The sequence below is a fragment of the Balaenoptera physalus genome (assembly GCF_965194825.1).
Source record: "Balaenoptera physalus genome assembly, chromosome: 17".
NCBI lineage: Eukaryota > Metazoa > Chordata > Mammalia > Artiodactyla > Balaenopteridae > Balaenoptera > Balaenoptera physalus.
In genome coordinates, this window is record NC_138895.1 from 77,220,605 (window position 1) to 77,235,840 (window position 15,236).

At 43.9% G+C, this 15,236-nt stretch overlaps 1 protein-coding gene across 1 annotated transcript in view; it reads left to right on the forward strand.

Annotated features, from left to right (window-relative positions):
* TG (thyroglobulin) overlaps nt 1–15,236 on the forward strand; it is a 244,557-nt gene that overhangs the window by 49,381 nt on the left and 179,940 nt on the right. Inside the window, exons 21-24 of the mRNA XM_082433766.1 lie at nt 119–268; nt 2,232–2,402; nt 13,809–13,925; nt 14,430–14,545. Of these exons, the coding sequence (XP_082289892.1) occupies nt 119–268; nt 2,232–2,402; nt 13,809–13,925; nt 14,430–14,545 (554 nt within the window). The remainder of the gene's footprint in view (nt 1–118; nt 269–2,231; nt 2,403–13,808; nt 13,926–14,429; nt 14,546–15,236) is intronic.

Below are 15,236 nucleotides of genomic sequence, written 5' to 3' on the forward strand. Positions count from 1 at the left end.
TTAAATGAACGAGCTCTTGTCTGATTTTGGAATTTCACAGACTCTGTGTGTTCTGAGGTTGTAACTATAAAGCCAGTGTCTTGTTCTTTAACCTCATTGCTCTGTTTATCTTTTGTAGTTAAGTGTCCTGAAGGAAGCTATTTTCAGGACGAGCAGTGTATCCCCTGCCCTGCTGGATTCTACCAAGAGCAGGCAGGTAGCCTGGCCTGCGTCCCTTGTCCCGTGGGCAGAACGACCGTTTCCGTTGGAGCTTTCAGCCAGACTCACTGTAAGTTCTAAAGGGTCCTGCTTCGAAAGAGAAACCCTACGGTGCCATGGGGACACTGCAGGACACCTCGACCTCGTCACTACTAAACATTTTGAGACAGATAATTCTTCGTTTTGGAGCGCTGTCCCTTGCACGATAGGATGTTTATTTGCAGCGTCACTGCTCCTTACCTATTAGATGCCAGTAGAACCACCCGTGCACACCAAGTTGTGACAACCAAACTGTCTCCAGACAATGCCAGATGTCTCCTAGATGGGGGCAAAATTGCCCACCCTTGAGAACCATTGGATACAGATCGTAATCCAAAGGGTACCACCTTTGAATGCCTATGCTCTGTCAGGAGCTAGGCCAGACATTTTACCCGTGTCGCTTCATTCAATCCTCCCAACTCCCCTTCTAGGTAAACATTATGAGCCCAGCTTTTACGTATAAAAAGACTAAGGCTCACGGAAGAAATTTAGCTGAAGTCGCTCAGCTAGAAAGTGACATAGCTGGCCTTTGATCTTGGTATTGTCTGATTCTGAAAGTTCTGATTTTTGTAAGTCAGTGTTATCAGATTAAGAAGTGGAAGATGTTTTCCACCTACGATCATTACCACTGTGTAGCTCATATTCCCTTTCTGGCCCCATGAATCTGTCAGGACTCTGTGTACCGGTGGCCTTCCTGTATGTCATGTGATTTCACTTGGCCTATTTACTTAACAGTCAACTGGGGAGTGTTGGGTTTTCCCTAGCAGGGGCCCATAACTTGCCTTGTCGCAAATCTTTTCATGTTAGTCTGAAATGGTGTCAACATGAGGCATTGCTTAAAATCGGAGTAGTGTTTAGAATTGTAAAATAATCAAAAGAAATCAAGTCACCTTCTGTGATAGAGGCAGTTTCCTTGGTCAGGAGAGCAGTGGAAATAGGGCGGTATTTCCAAGAAAGTAAATAGAGGAATTTCCTAGGCCGGAAGTCTGACATTCCTTCTGGAGGAGAAACTCTTCCCCAGGAACTCAGAGTGTCCTTGACATCCGGGCGTCCCGCTCAGTTTGCACACGCTGGCTCCAGACACTGTGGTTTGGGATGACATGAAGTGTTGTCACACGGCCCGAGGAATCCTTTCTTAAAAGGAGTTCCCAGCAGTGCGCTGATCTTTGTCTGTGGAGCGGGTGCTGCCTACATGGCAGGGAGCAGAGGGGGAGGCGGAGGCTCGCCACCCCCCAAACCCGTCTCCATCCTCACGCTCCCTCCTACTGGCACTGTGACCTCGGCCAAGTCACCTTCCTTCTCTGAATGTCAACTTCCAGAAATGGGGATAAAGACCAAGTACATATTTCTTATTATAAGTCACAGTAGCAAAGCCTGGGGCAGGTCGGAGGCTTGTATTACATGTCAGACACTGAGCAAGGTACTGGAATAAAATAGGGAGCAAAGCCAGATGAGGTCCCTGCCTGCTTGGGAGGAAGTCAGACAGCTGCGAACCGTTCCTTCCCGCAGACAAATGGAAATGATAACTGCTCCCGGCTCTGAGCAGAGGCATGGGTCAAGAGGAGAGTGTGTAACACTCGGGCGTCAAGGGGTCTGGGGGCTTCCCGGAGGAAATGAGGACCGGCCGGTGAAGAGTTAACTCCTTGCAGACTGGGGAGAAGGGTGCACCAGGAGAGGAACCGGGGTGGGGGGGCAGAACCTGAGTCCCAGCAAATGGTATCAGAGCAGGCGGTGCGTTCCAGGCCGACTGTGGACACACAGGAGCACGTGCAGGGTCAGATGGGCGGGGCCAGGTCACAGCGGCCTTAGTGGCCCAAAGGCGAGCCCAGACTTTGTCGTTTGGTCAGGGTGGGGACACTGACAAGTCTAAAGCTGGGGCTGTCTGGCTCCGACGTGTGACTTGGACGTCTGATCAAGGACTGGGAGCCTGGAGTCTGGCAGGGAGGGGACCCCAGGGACAAAGCACTGAGAGCTGTATCCATCTTCGGTTCCAGGTGTCACTGGCTGTCAGAAGAATGAGGCAGGCCTGCGGTGTGACCAGGACGGCCAGTACCGAGCCAGCCAGAGGGATGGGGCCGGCGGGAAGGCCTTCTGCGTGGACGGCGAGGGGCAGAGGCTGCCGTGGTCAGAGACGGAGGCCCCGCTGATGGACGCCCAGTGCCTGAGTACGTGCAGGCCGTTAAGTCAGCCACTCCTGGGGACAGGGCGTGTAATCCCAAGGGCTTTCTAGAAGGGGAGAGACATGTGAGATGCAGTTTCCCCAACCTTTCATTTCGAAAACTTTTAACCTATGTAGGAGTTGAAAGAATAGTAGGAAGAACAAATACTCGTCACCCAGATCCAAAAATTGTTATTGTTTTGCTCTTTCTCTCTCTCTCTTTTAATCATTGGAAAGTATATTTCAGACATCATGAAACCTCACCCCTAAATACTTCAGTATCATGAGAAATGAATTTAAAAATCATTCGTCTGCTGAGGTTTCCTTTCTTGTGGGCAGCTTGCCTCCGAAAAGCTGGTCAGCATTTCTCCCTCAGTGGGATGTTGGGGGAAGACCCGAGTGCCAGTCCTTCTTCCATGTTACTTGCTGGGTTACCCAGAGCAAATCGCTCAACATCTCTGATGCTCATCACCCCAGAAGCCTCCTGCTCGCCTCCTGAGACACTCGTGAGGGTCAATATTATCCTATGAAGATGCCAAACATTGAGCCCAGCTCTTCAATGAGATAATGGGTGCGAAAGAACTGACAGGAGTCCTATAATCCTAGGTGATGGGAGTGGGGCCAGAACTAGTTTAATGCCAATGGTGCCCTTTACTGGTCGTGCAGTGCTGGGCAAGTCGCTTACACTCAACAGTTTCCCCATCTGTAAAATGGGATTGTTAATGTCTTAGCGAAGCGTTAATGAATGCCAAGGATGTGTGTGTGTGTGTGTGTGTGTGTGTCTGTCCATGGATAAATTGCAAATCCAACGAAAATCTTTATTATTATTTGCCAGTATCCCTCCTCTTGGGCAGAAATAGCAATTGGGGAGTTAGAGCTGGAAGTGCTTTAAGAGATCAGTTAGGCAGATCTTTGTTATCCTTTACAAACGAGGGAGAGGACGTCCTCAGAGGGAAAGCAACTTGCCCAAGGACCACGGTGATTACTGGCCGTCCTGGGTGCTTGCATCTTAACTCTGGCCCTCTGCATCCGTACCGCTGGCTTGGCTCTGCGGATTGTAATGCGCACTTTGTAAAGCATTTCCTGGCTTGTTCTGCCCTGTGTGCATCTGGAGCAGAAAGGCCAGTTTAATCAGTGGCACCAGGAACGTTTATGAGGAGCAGCTCAGCTTTGCCGACTTTGACGACGCCTCCCTGAAGTACAGGTTTATGAATAGCCTCCAGGTTGGTCCTCAGCATCTTGGCTTCTTATGCAAAGCTTGGAGCTTAGATTTCCCTTTCTGGATATGCAGGAGGATTTCCCTGTTAAGAAACTGGGCCCCCACTGGGATGGCAACACGCTGTCTCAGAATCCTTTCAACTTGACTTTGAGATCTTTCTCTTTGGGCGTGGAATTGAAGTCTCATTGTAGAGGTTTTTGTCCCCTAGAAAAGGCGAAGCGCGTAGAGGTCAGCTGTATAATTCCCCGAACAGGTATCCACCAGCGAGGGCGGTGCCCCTTCCGCATCCCAACACCACCTCCCTTTGCCCGACCTGGGTCCTCAGACACGTGGATCACTGCTGTAGCCTCCTAATTCATCTCTCTGCTCCAGCCTTGCCTCCATCCAATGACTTTCCCACGGTGCTTCAGAGCAGTTAAGAGGCAATTCTACTTATACAATTCCCCTTAAAACTCTTCGGTGGCTCTGTGGTGCTCCAGGATACAGTAAAATTGCACCACCTCAGCACCCTCTCTGGACTCTAGCCTCATTAGACCACATGTTCCTTTGGGGCTAGACCTGTATCTTTCTTTTTGTTCTATTCGAGAGTAGCTGGCGTTTGTCGACACAATGAATGAATGGCTCTAATTATCTGGGCTTCTTCAGAACTATTTCCTAAAGGTCATCAGGGAAAGGGATTCTCCCACCACCTGAATTCCTGCAACCAGTCTGACAAGCTCCAACACCGAGGCAGGGTGTCCTTGCAGAGGGCAGAGGGACCCAGCGTTTCCTGAGTTGTTGCCGGGTACAGGGTACTCCATGCTGCTCTGTTTATTCCTCACACCAGGCAGCTGAGACTCTCAGAGGTTGAGACATGCCCGGGACACAGAGCTGGTGAGGGCGGTGGCATCAGGACTGGCTGACTCCGGAGCTAGTGCTCCTTCCCCACTACCAGCTGCCTCCTCACCTTTTATCTCCCTGCTGCAACTTCAGCGTGGCGCCCTTGATCTTTTTGACATTGCCTGTGGTAAACCCTTTGTTTAGACCTTGGCCAGTGGAAATATTTCAAGCTCATCTTCCCTTTAACTCTAGATCCAGTTTTCTAGTTCTGCCCTTTGTTGGTCCACACCGAAGACTTCATACTCCATGTCAAGTGCTCAAACAGAGGACTACGCCTACCATTGGAATTACACCATCTTCATAATGTTCTGCCCTGGTTTCCTGGTGTTGTAATGATTTTAGCAGTCATCCATCCATCCTTCCATCCATCCATCCATCCATCCATCCACCCATCCATCCATCCAATAAGTAGAAGACTAGTATATATCTGTCACTATCCTAGCTGGCGGGTGTTCAAATATCATCAGAACATTATCCTTGTCTTGGAAAGAGACAGGCACATAAATAGCCACGGTACACTGTGCGGAATCATGATCAAACAGGGTGATGTGCTCTGATGCTGACCCTTTATACTTTCCCCAAAACATCTGTAAATATCTGTTATGTATGTAAATTTGTAAATATCTGTAAGACATGTGGCAGATTACACCAACAGAATGTATAAATCTGCACGCTAACTTAATATTCCATGGAATCATTGGTAGCTCAGTTCATAAATTGTTTCTGTTCTGTTTGTCAATGAGCTTCTTCACAGAACTCTGAAATGTCAGGACCTCCATCACCAAGGTGTCCCTTATGTGAAAACCAGCAGATTCTCTAACTGAAGTGCTAAACTTACAGCATTTATGGCTCCTGAGAAGATTTTAATTGGAAACTGAAAAATGTTTCAAATTTTATTTAGTCTCCTGCAATGCTGTAAGCTGCTGGTCCATACCAACCAAGCCTTAGGGACACTGGCTGCGTATAACGTGGTGTTTGCTGGACTGGAGCATCTGGCCCCTATAAATAAGACAACAAGGAGTATATAAAAAAAAAAAGAGAGGAGGAGGTGAGAGCGAAGGGACTGAGTATGGGCTGAGCACATGAACTTGGCAACTTCAATGATCAATGAAGGACCACTTTGTAAAATTAGAATTTGTTTTTTAACATCTTTATTGGAGTATAATTGCTTTACAATGTTGTGTTAGTTTCTGCTGTATCACAAAGTGAATCAGTTATACGTATACATATATCCCCATATCTCCTCCCTCTTGTGTCTCCCTCCCACCCTCCCTATCCCACCCCTCTAGGTGGTCACAAAGCACTGAGCTGATCTCCCTGTGCTATGTGGCTGCTTCCCACTAGCTATCTATTTTACATTTGGTAGTGTATATATGTCCATGCCACTCTATCACTTCGTCCCAGCTTACCCTTCCCCCCTCCCCATGTCCTCAAGTCCATTCTCTATGTCTGCGTCTTTATTCCTGTCCTTCCCCTAAGTTCTCCAGAACCTTTTTTTTTTTTTAGATTCCATATATATGTGTTAGCATATGGTATTTGTTTTTCTCTTTCTAACTTACTTCACTCTGTATGACAGACTCTAGGTCCATCCACCTCACTACAAATAACTCAATTTCATTTCTTTTTATGGCTGAGTAATATTCCATTGTATATATGTGCTACATCTTCTTTATCCATTCATCTGTTGATGGACACTTAGGTTGCTTCCATGTCCTGGCTGTTGTAAATAGTGCTGCAATGAACATTGTGGTACATGACTCTTTTTGATTTATGGTTTTCTCAGGGTATATGCCCAGGAGTGGGATTGCTGGTTCATATGGTAATTCTGTTTTTAGTTTTTTAAGGAACCTCCATACTGTTCTCCATAGTGGCTGTACCAATTTACATTCCCACCAACAGTGCAAGAGGGTTCCCTTTCTCCACAACCTCTCCAGCATTTATTGTTTGTAGATTTTTTGATGATGGCCATTCTGACTGGTGTGAGGTGATACCTCACTGTAGTTTTGATTTGCATTTCTCTAATGATTAGTGATGTTGAGCATCCTTTCATGTGTTTGTTGGCAATCTGTATATCTTCTTTGGAGAAATGTTTGTTTAGGTCTTCTGCCCATTTTTGGATTGGGTTGTTTGTTTTTTTGATATTGAGCTGCATGAGCTGCTTGTATATTTTGGAGATTAATCCTTTGTCAGTTGCTTTGTTTGCAAATATTTTCTCCCATTCTGAGGGTTGTCTTTTCATCTTGTTTATGGTTTCTTTTGCTGTGCAAAAGGTTTTACGTTTCATTAGGTCCCATTTGTTTATTTTTGTTTTTATTTCCATTTCTCTAGGAGGTGGGTCAAAAAGGATCTTGCTGTGATTTATGTCATAGAGTGTTCTGCCTATGTTTTCCTCTAAGACTTTTATAGTGTCTGGGCTTACATTTAGGTCTTTGATCCATTTTGAGTTTATTTTTGTGTATGGTGTTAAGGAGTCTTCTAATTTCATTCTTTTACATGTAGCTGTCCAGTTTTCCCAACACCACTTATGGAAGAGGCTGTCTTTTCTCCACTGTATATTCTTACCTCCTTTATCAAAGATAAGGTGACCATATGTGTGTGGGTTTATCTCTGGGCTTTCTATCCTGTTCCATTGATCTATATTTCTGTTTTTGTGCCAGTACCATACTGTCTTGATTACTGTAGCTTTGTAGTATAGTCTGACGTCAGGGAGCCTGATTCTTCCAGCTCCATTTTTCTTTCTCAAGATTGATTTGGCTATTCGGGGTCTTTTGTGTTTCCATACAAATTGTGGAATTTTTTGTTCTAGTTCTGTGAAAAATGCCATTGGTAGTTTGATAGGGGTTGCATTGAATCTGTAGATTGCTTTGGGTAGTAAAGTCATTTTCACAATGTTGATTCTTCCAATCCAAGAACATGGTGTATCTCTCCATCTGTTTGTATCATCTTTAATTTCTTTCATCAGTGTCTTATAGTTTTCTGCAAACAGGTCTTTTGTCTCCTTAGGTAGGTTTATTCCTAGGTATTTTATTCTTTTTGTTGTAATGGTAAATGGGAGTGTTTCCTTAACTTCTTTTTCAGATTTTTCATCATTAGTGTGTAGGAATGCAAGAGATATCTGTGCATTAATTTTGTATCCTGCTACTTTGCCAAATTCATTGATTAGCTCTAGTAGTTTTCTGGTGGCATCTTTAGGATTCTCTATGTATAGTATCATGTCATCTGCAAACAGTGACAGTTTTACTGCTTCTTTTCCAATTTGTATTCCTTTCATTTCTTTTTCTTCTCTGATTGCTGTGGCTAAAACTTCCAAAACTATGTTGAATAATAGCAGTGAGAGTGGGCAACCTTGTCTTATTCCTGATCTTTGTGGAAATGGTTTCAGTTTTTCACTGTTGAGAACGATGTGGGCTGTGGGTTTGTCATATATGGCCTTTATTATGTAGAGGTAAGCTCCCTCTTTGCCTACTTTCTGGATGGTTTTTATCATAAATGGGTGTTGAATTTTGTCGAAAGCTTTTTCTGCATCTATTGAGATGATCATATGGTTTTTCTCCTTCAATTTGTTAATATGGTTTATCACATTGATTGATTTTCATATATTGAAGAATCCTTGCATTCCTGGGATAAACCCTACTTGATCATGGTGTATGATCCTTTTAATGTGCTCTTGGATTCTGTTTGCTAGTATTTTGTTGAGGATTTTTGCATCTATGTTCATCAGTGATATTGGCCTATAGTTTTCTTTTTTTGTGACATCTTTCTCTGGTTTTGGTATCAGGATGATGGTGGCCTCGTAGAATGAGTTTGGGAGTGTTCCTCCCTCTGCTATATTTTGGAAGAGTTTGAGAAGGATAGGTGTTAGCTCTTCTCTAAATGTTTGGTAGAATTCGCCTGTGAAGCCATCTGGTCCTAGGCTTTTGTTTGTTGGAAGATTTTTAATCACAGTTTCATTTTAAGTGCTTGTGATTGGTTGGTTCATATTTTCTATTTCTTCCTGGTTCAGTCTTGGAAGGTTGTGCTTTTCTAAGAATTTGTCCATTTCTTCCAGGTTGTCCATTTTATTGGCATATAGTTGCTTGTAGTAAACTCTCATGATTCTTTGTATTTCTGCAGTGTCAGTTGTTACCTCTCTTTTTTCATTTCTAATTCTGTTGATTTGAGTTCTTCTCCCTTTTTTTCTTGATGAGTCTGGCTAATGGTTTATCAATTTTGTTTATCTTCTCAAAGAACCAGCTTTTAGTTTTATTGATCTTTGCGATCATTTCCTTCATTTCTTTTTCATTTATTTCTGCTCTTATCTTTATGATTTCTTTCCTTCTGCTAACTTGGGGTTTTTTTTGTTCTTCTTTTTGTAATTGCTTTGGGTTTAAAGTTAGGTTGTCTGTTTGAGACTTTTCTTGTTTCTTGAGGTAGGATTGTATTGCTATAAACTTCCCTCTTAGAACTGCTTTTGCTGCATCCCATAGATTTTGGGTTGTTGTGTTTTCATTGTCATTTGTTTCTAGGTATTTTTTGAAATCCTCTTTGATTTCTTTAGTGATCTCTTGGTTATTTAGTAGTGTATTGTTTAGCCTCCATGTGTTTGTATTTTTTACAGTTTTTTTCCTGTAATTGATGTCTAGTCTCATAGAGTTGTGGTCAGAAAAGATACTTGATATGATTTCAGTTTTCTTAAATTTACCAAGGCTTGATTTGTGACCCAAGATATGGTCTATCCTGGTGAATGTTCCCTGAGCACTTGAGAAGAAAGTGTATTCTGTTGTTTTTGGATCAAATGTCCTATAAATATCAGTTAAGTCCATCGTGTTTAATGTGTCATTTAAAGCTTGTGTTTCCTTATTTATTTTCATTTTGGATGATCCGTCCATTGATGAAAGTGGGGTGTTAAAGTCCTTTACTGTTATTGTGTTACTGTCGATTTCCCATTTTATGTCTGTTGGCATTTGCCTTATGTATTGAGGTGCTCCTATGTTGGGTGCAAAAATATTTACAATTCTTATATCTTCTTCTTGGATTGATCCCTTGATCATTATATAGTGTCCTTCTTTGTCTCTTGTAACAGTCTGTATTTTAAAGTCTGTTTTATCTGATATGAGTATTGCTACTCCAGCTTTCTTTTGATTTCCATTTGCATGGAATATCTTTTTCCATCCCCTCACTTTAAGTCCGTATTCATCCCGAGGTCTGAAGTGGGTCTCTAGTAGACAGCATGTATATGGGTCTTGTTTTTGTATCCATTCAGCCAGTTTATGACTTTTGTTTGGAGCATTTTATCCATTTACATATAAGGTAATTATCGATATGTATATTCCTATTACCATTTTCTTAATTGTTTTGGGTTTGTTTTTGTACATCTTTTCCTTCTCTTGTGTGTCCTGCCTAGAGAAGTTCCTTTAGCATTTGTTGTAAAGCTGGCATGGTGGTGCTGAATTCTCTTAGCTTTTGCTTGTCTGTAAAGGTTTTAATTTCTCTATTGAATCTGAATGAGATCCTTGCCGGGTAGAGTAATCTTGGTTGTAGGTTTTTCCCTTTCATCAGTTTAAATATGTCCTGCCACTCCCTTCTGGCTTGCAGAGTTTCTGATGAAAGATCAGCTGTTAACCTTATGGGGATTCCCTTGTATGTTATTTGTTGTTTTTCCCTTGCTGCTTTTAATATTTTTTCTTTGTATTTAAGTTTTGATAGGTTGATTAATATGTGTCTTGGAGTGTTTCTCCTTGGATTTATCCTGTATGGGACTTTGTGTGCTTCCTCGACTTGATTGACGATTTCCTTTCCCATTTTAAGGAAGTTTTCAACTATAATCTCTTCAGATATTTCTCAGTCCCTTTCTGTTTCTCTTCTTCTTCTGGGACCCCTATAATTTGAATGTTGGTGCGTTTAATGTTGTCCCAGAGGTCTCTGAGGCTGTCCTCAATTCTTTTCATTCTTTTTTCTTTATTCTGCTCTGCAGTAGTTATTTCCATGTTTTTATCTTCCAGGTCACTTATCCATTCTTCTGCCTCAGTTATTCTGCTATTGATTCCTTCTAGAGAATTTTTAATTTCATTTACTGTGTTGTTCATCACTGTTTGTTTGCTCTATAGTTCTTCTAGGTCCTTGTTAAACATTTATTGTATTTTCTCCATTCTATTTCCAAGATTTTGGATCATCTTTACTATCATTACTCTGAATTCTTTTTCAGGTAGACTGCCTATTTCCTCTTCATTTGTTTGGTCTAGTTGTTTTTTACCTTGCTCCCTCATCTGCTGTGTATTTCTCTGTCTTCTCATTTTGCTAAACTTACTGTGTTTGGGGTCTCCTTTTCGCAGGCTACAGGTTCGTAGTTCCCGTTGTTTTTGGTGTCTGCCCCCAGTGAGTGAGGTTGGTTCAGTGGGTTGTGTAGGCTTCCTGGTGGAGAGGACTGGTGCCTGTGTTCTGGTGGATGAGGCTGCATCTTGTCTTTCTGGTGGGCAGGACTGCCTCCGGTGGTGTGTTTTGGGGTGTCTGTGAACTTAGTATGATTTTAGGCGGCCTCTCTGCTAATAGGTGGGATTGTGTTCCTATATTGCTAGCTGTTTGGCATGGGATGTCCAGCACTGTAGCTTGCTGGTTGTTGAGTGGAGCTGGGTCTTAGCATTGTGACGGAGATCTCTGGGAGAGCTCTCGCCGATTGATATTATGTGGGTCTGGGAGGTCTCTGGTGGTCCAGTGTCCTGAACTTGGCTCTCCCACCTCAGAGGCTCAGGCCTGAAACCTGGCTGGAGCACCAAGACCCTGTCAGCCACACGGCTCAGAAGAAAATGGAGAAAAAAAGGACAGAAAAATATAATGAAATAAAGTTATTGAAATAAAAATATAATAAAAAATTTTTTTAAGTAATAAAAAAAAGAGAGCAATGAAACTAATAAACAAATCCACAGTGATAACAAGCACTAAGAACTATACTGAGATAAACATAAAAATCAGAAACTAATCAGTTGCATACAACAATCCCCAAGTCTACAGTTGTTCTCAAAGTCCACCGCCTCAATTTTGGGATGATTTGTTGTCTATTCAGGTACTCCACAGTTGCAGGGTACATCGAGTTGATTGTGGAGATTTAATCCGCTGCTCCTGAGGCTGCTGGGAGAAATTTCCCTTTCTCTTCTTTGTTCGCACAGCTCCTGGGGTTCAGCTTTGGATTTGGCCCCGCCTCTGCATGTAGGTTGCCTGAGGGCGTCTGTTCTTCGATCAGACAGGACAGGGTTAAAGGAGCGGCTGATTAGGTGTCTCTGACTCACTCAGGCCAGGGGGAGGGAGGGGTACGGAATGTGGGGTGAGCCTGTGGTGGCAGAGGACGGCATGACGTTGCACCTGAGGTGGCAGAGGACGGCATGATGTTGCACCAGCCTGAGGCGTGCCGTGTGTTCTCCTGCAGAAGTTGTCCCCGGATCACGGGACCCTGGCAGTGGTGGGCTGCACAGGCTCCCAGGAGGGGAGGTGTGGACAGTGAGCTGTGCTCGCACACAGGCTTCTTGGTGGCGGCAGCAGCAGCCTTAGCATCTCATGTCCGTCTCTGGTGTCTGCACTGATAGCCGCGGCTTGCGCCCGTCTCTGGAGCTCGTTTAGGCCATGCTCTGAATCCCCTCTCCTCATGCACCCCGAAACAATGGTCTCTTGCCTCTTAGGCAGGTCCAGACTTTTTCCCGGACTCCTTCCCGGCTAGCTGTGACGCACTAGCCCCCTTCAGGCTGTGTTCACGCAGCCAACCCCAGTCCTCTCCCTGGGGTCTGGTCTCCAAAGCCCAACCTCAGCTCCCAGCCCCCGCCCGCCCTGGCACATGAGCAGACAAGCCTCTCGGGTTGGTGAGTGCTGGTCGGCACTGATCCTCTGAGCGGGACTCTCTCTGCTTTGCCCTCCGCACCCCTGTGGCTGCGCTCTCCTCCGTGGCTCTGAAGCTTCCCCCCTGCTCACCCCCCGTCTCCGCCAGTGAAGGGGCTTCCTACTGTGTGGAAACTTTTCCTCCTTCACAGCTCCCTCCCAGAGGGGCAGGTCCCATCCCTATTCTTTTTTCTCTGTTTTTCCTTTTTTCTTTTGCCCTACCCGGGTACGTGGGGAGTTTCTTGCCTTTTGGGAGGTCTGAGGTCTTCTGCCAGCGTTCAATAGCTGTTTGGTAGGAGTTGTTCCACATGTAGATTTATTTTTGATGTATTTGTGGGGAGGAAGGTGATCTCCACGTCTTACTCCTCTGCCATCTTGAAGGTCCTCTCAAAATTAGAATTTTTTATATCAAGATTTTTGAAGGCTTAATGCATGCCATTTCTATTATATTAATACTCCCCTCTCCCATTCCCACTCCGAAGGTAATAAACTTTTTTTCTGCACTTATTATGCAAACTGAGAATATATTGCTTTGGATGGCTTTGAATTTATTGACGTGATGAAAACCAACTCAGGCATGGTCTCTTTTATAAAGCAGTGGATGTGTGTGAGAATGAGGGCCTACACACATGTTTATAATCATGTCTGCAAAAAACTAGTACTCATGCACTTCAGGGTTTCTTTTTGATGGTTACCTGCAAAATATTGACACTCTTGGGCGTTTTGGCTTGTCAGATAAGTCTCATTCCTTGAGAGTTACATGCAGTGCTTTTTGCTTGGTGAAAAGTGAGTTCCAAGTCTCATAGCCTTGAGAAATTTTATTTCTTTCTCCTCTCTTACCTAGTTCCATGAGCATGTGACTGTGTCATTCCTACAGATAGGAGCTCAGGTGTGTTGATGGTACCTGGGAAAACAGATGCTAACATATCATTTAAACAAATGCTATCATAAAAATATCTGAGCCTAATGACACATTTTCAAACTTACGTGAACCCCTGTGCACATGTTTTGTCTTTTAAAAATAACTTACTTCTTTCCAGAAAGAGGACAAGTTGTTTTAAAATAAATATGAGATATCATTATAAATAAAACATTTTATTTATGGAATTATACATAAAATAATTATGAGATGTCATTAGCATTCAAAGATAAGGACAAGGAAATAAAAGTTTAGATAGAAAATCAATATCGATGTGAAAACGGGAGTTGTGAGGACTAATACAATATTAATTATTCTTCTTACTTCCTGACAATGAGGTGGAAAAAGGAGACATGGAAAGTTATAGCTCTCAGTGTTAGCCATGAGGCAGCACTCTGGAACTACCCTTAAAAGGGAATTTCTCTTTTTGGAACACCTGTGTGACCAAGGGCTGTGAGTGGGAAGTGATTTCTTGACCTAAAACTCTTTTTGGCTTCTCTGCAGAGGCCCCAGACCCCTCAGAGTGAAATTTCACAGATTTGCTTTCCTTTCAGTGATGAGGAAATTTGAGAAGCTCCCAGAATCTAAGGTGATCTTCGATGCCGATGTTGCTGTGATGGTCAAGTCCGAAGTTCCCGGTTCTGAGTCCTCACTGGCGCAGTGCTTGGCAGGTGAGGGGCCGGGCACCTGGGTGGTGCCATACAAAGATGCTGTGCTGATCTTGCAAGACACATCAAGTACAACCCTTGAAATGATCATCAAATATACGTTATAAAAAATACTTTGTAAATCACTTGATTCTCAAAATGTGCATCCAGCTCATAATTTCAGTTAGGAGTTTATAGTGCATCCACCACCTGCCAAGAATGAGGCTCTGCCAGATGTTAGGGAGCAGAATTGAAGGGCATTCATTCCTTGTAGAGCATTTTGTCCAGATCAGGAGCTGTATCTGTTTATTTCAGCGGTCAGGCCAGAGATGGGTAATAACAGCTACCACTTACTGAGTATTCACCTTTACAAGCATTAGCTCATAATCCTCCAATCCTCCATGAATAGTCATTGTGACCCACGTTACTGTGTGTGTGTGTTTGGGGGGCAGGGAGTAGGGGTGTGTGTCCGTCTGTCCTCAGCATCTCCTGAGGGCCTGGCTGGTGACTGTCCCCTGGTGCTTGCAGGCTGTGCACTAGATGAAGCCTGCAGCTTCCTCACGGTGTCTACGGCGGGATCGGACGTCTCCTGCGATTTCTATGCTTGGGCAAGTGACCACATCGCCTGCACAACTTCTGGTCGGGTGAGTCGTGGCAGCTGCATGGTGGGTCTGTCTCTTGTCCTACATCAGGCATGCCCTGACTGAATTGACACCACTTTGATCAGGTGATGGAATGAGATTGTCAATAGCTGATCCCACGTTACCTCCATTTCTTCAAAACGATGGGACTTTGGGAAACTGAAACTGCAGAGGACCAGTGATGGCTCAGGAGGAAGTTAACTTAGGGACTGTTTATCTGAGCAGCATCATTTCCGGACAGATCCATCAGAAGAGGATTTCCGTGATGAGCCCCCTCCTTCTGTCCCCCACCTGCTTATCTCATTGGGTAGCTTGGGCCACTGGACACGCCAGGACATTGTCCAGAGCCCAAAATACCATCTGTCTCTCTGAGCCCCAGACCCCAGCATTCCTTCCCATTGTAGAAGTAAAACATGATTATGGCTTAAAACGGAAAAGAAAGTTAAATATTAGAACCACACGAAATTGCTGTTTCAGTAAGTCAAAGCTGGTCGGGTATCAGCAATTTCATTGTTACCATGAATTAGGACAGAAAGGTATGCAGTGAAAAGCAATTCTCCTAACTTCCTAACTCTTAGCCACATGCAAATCTCCATTTTTACTCCTCCATTCCTTATGGATCCTTCCAGAACATTTCTATGTGTTTATAAGTGTTTATTACATAAAAACATTTTTGTTTACATGCTAATATTTT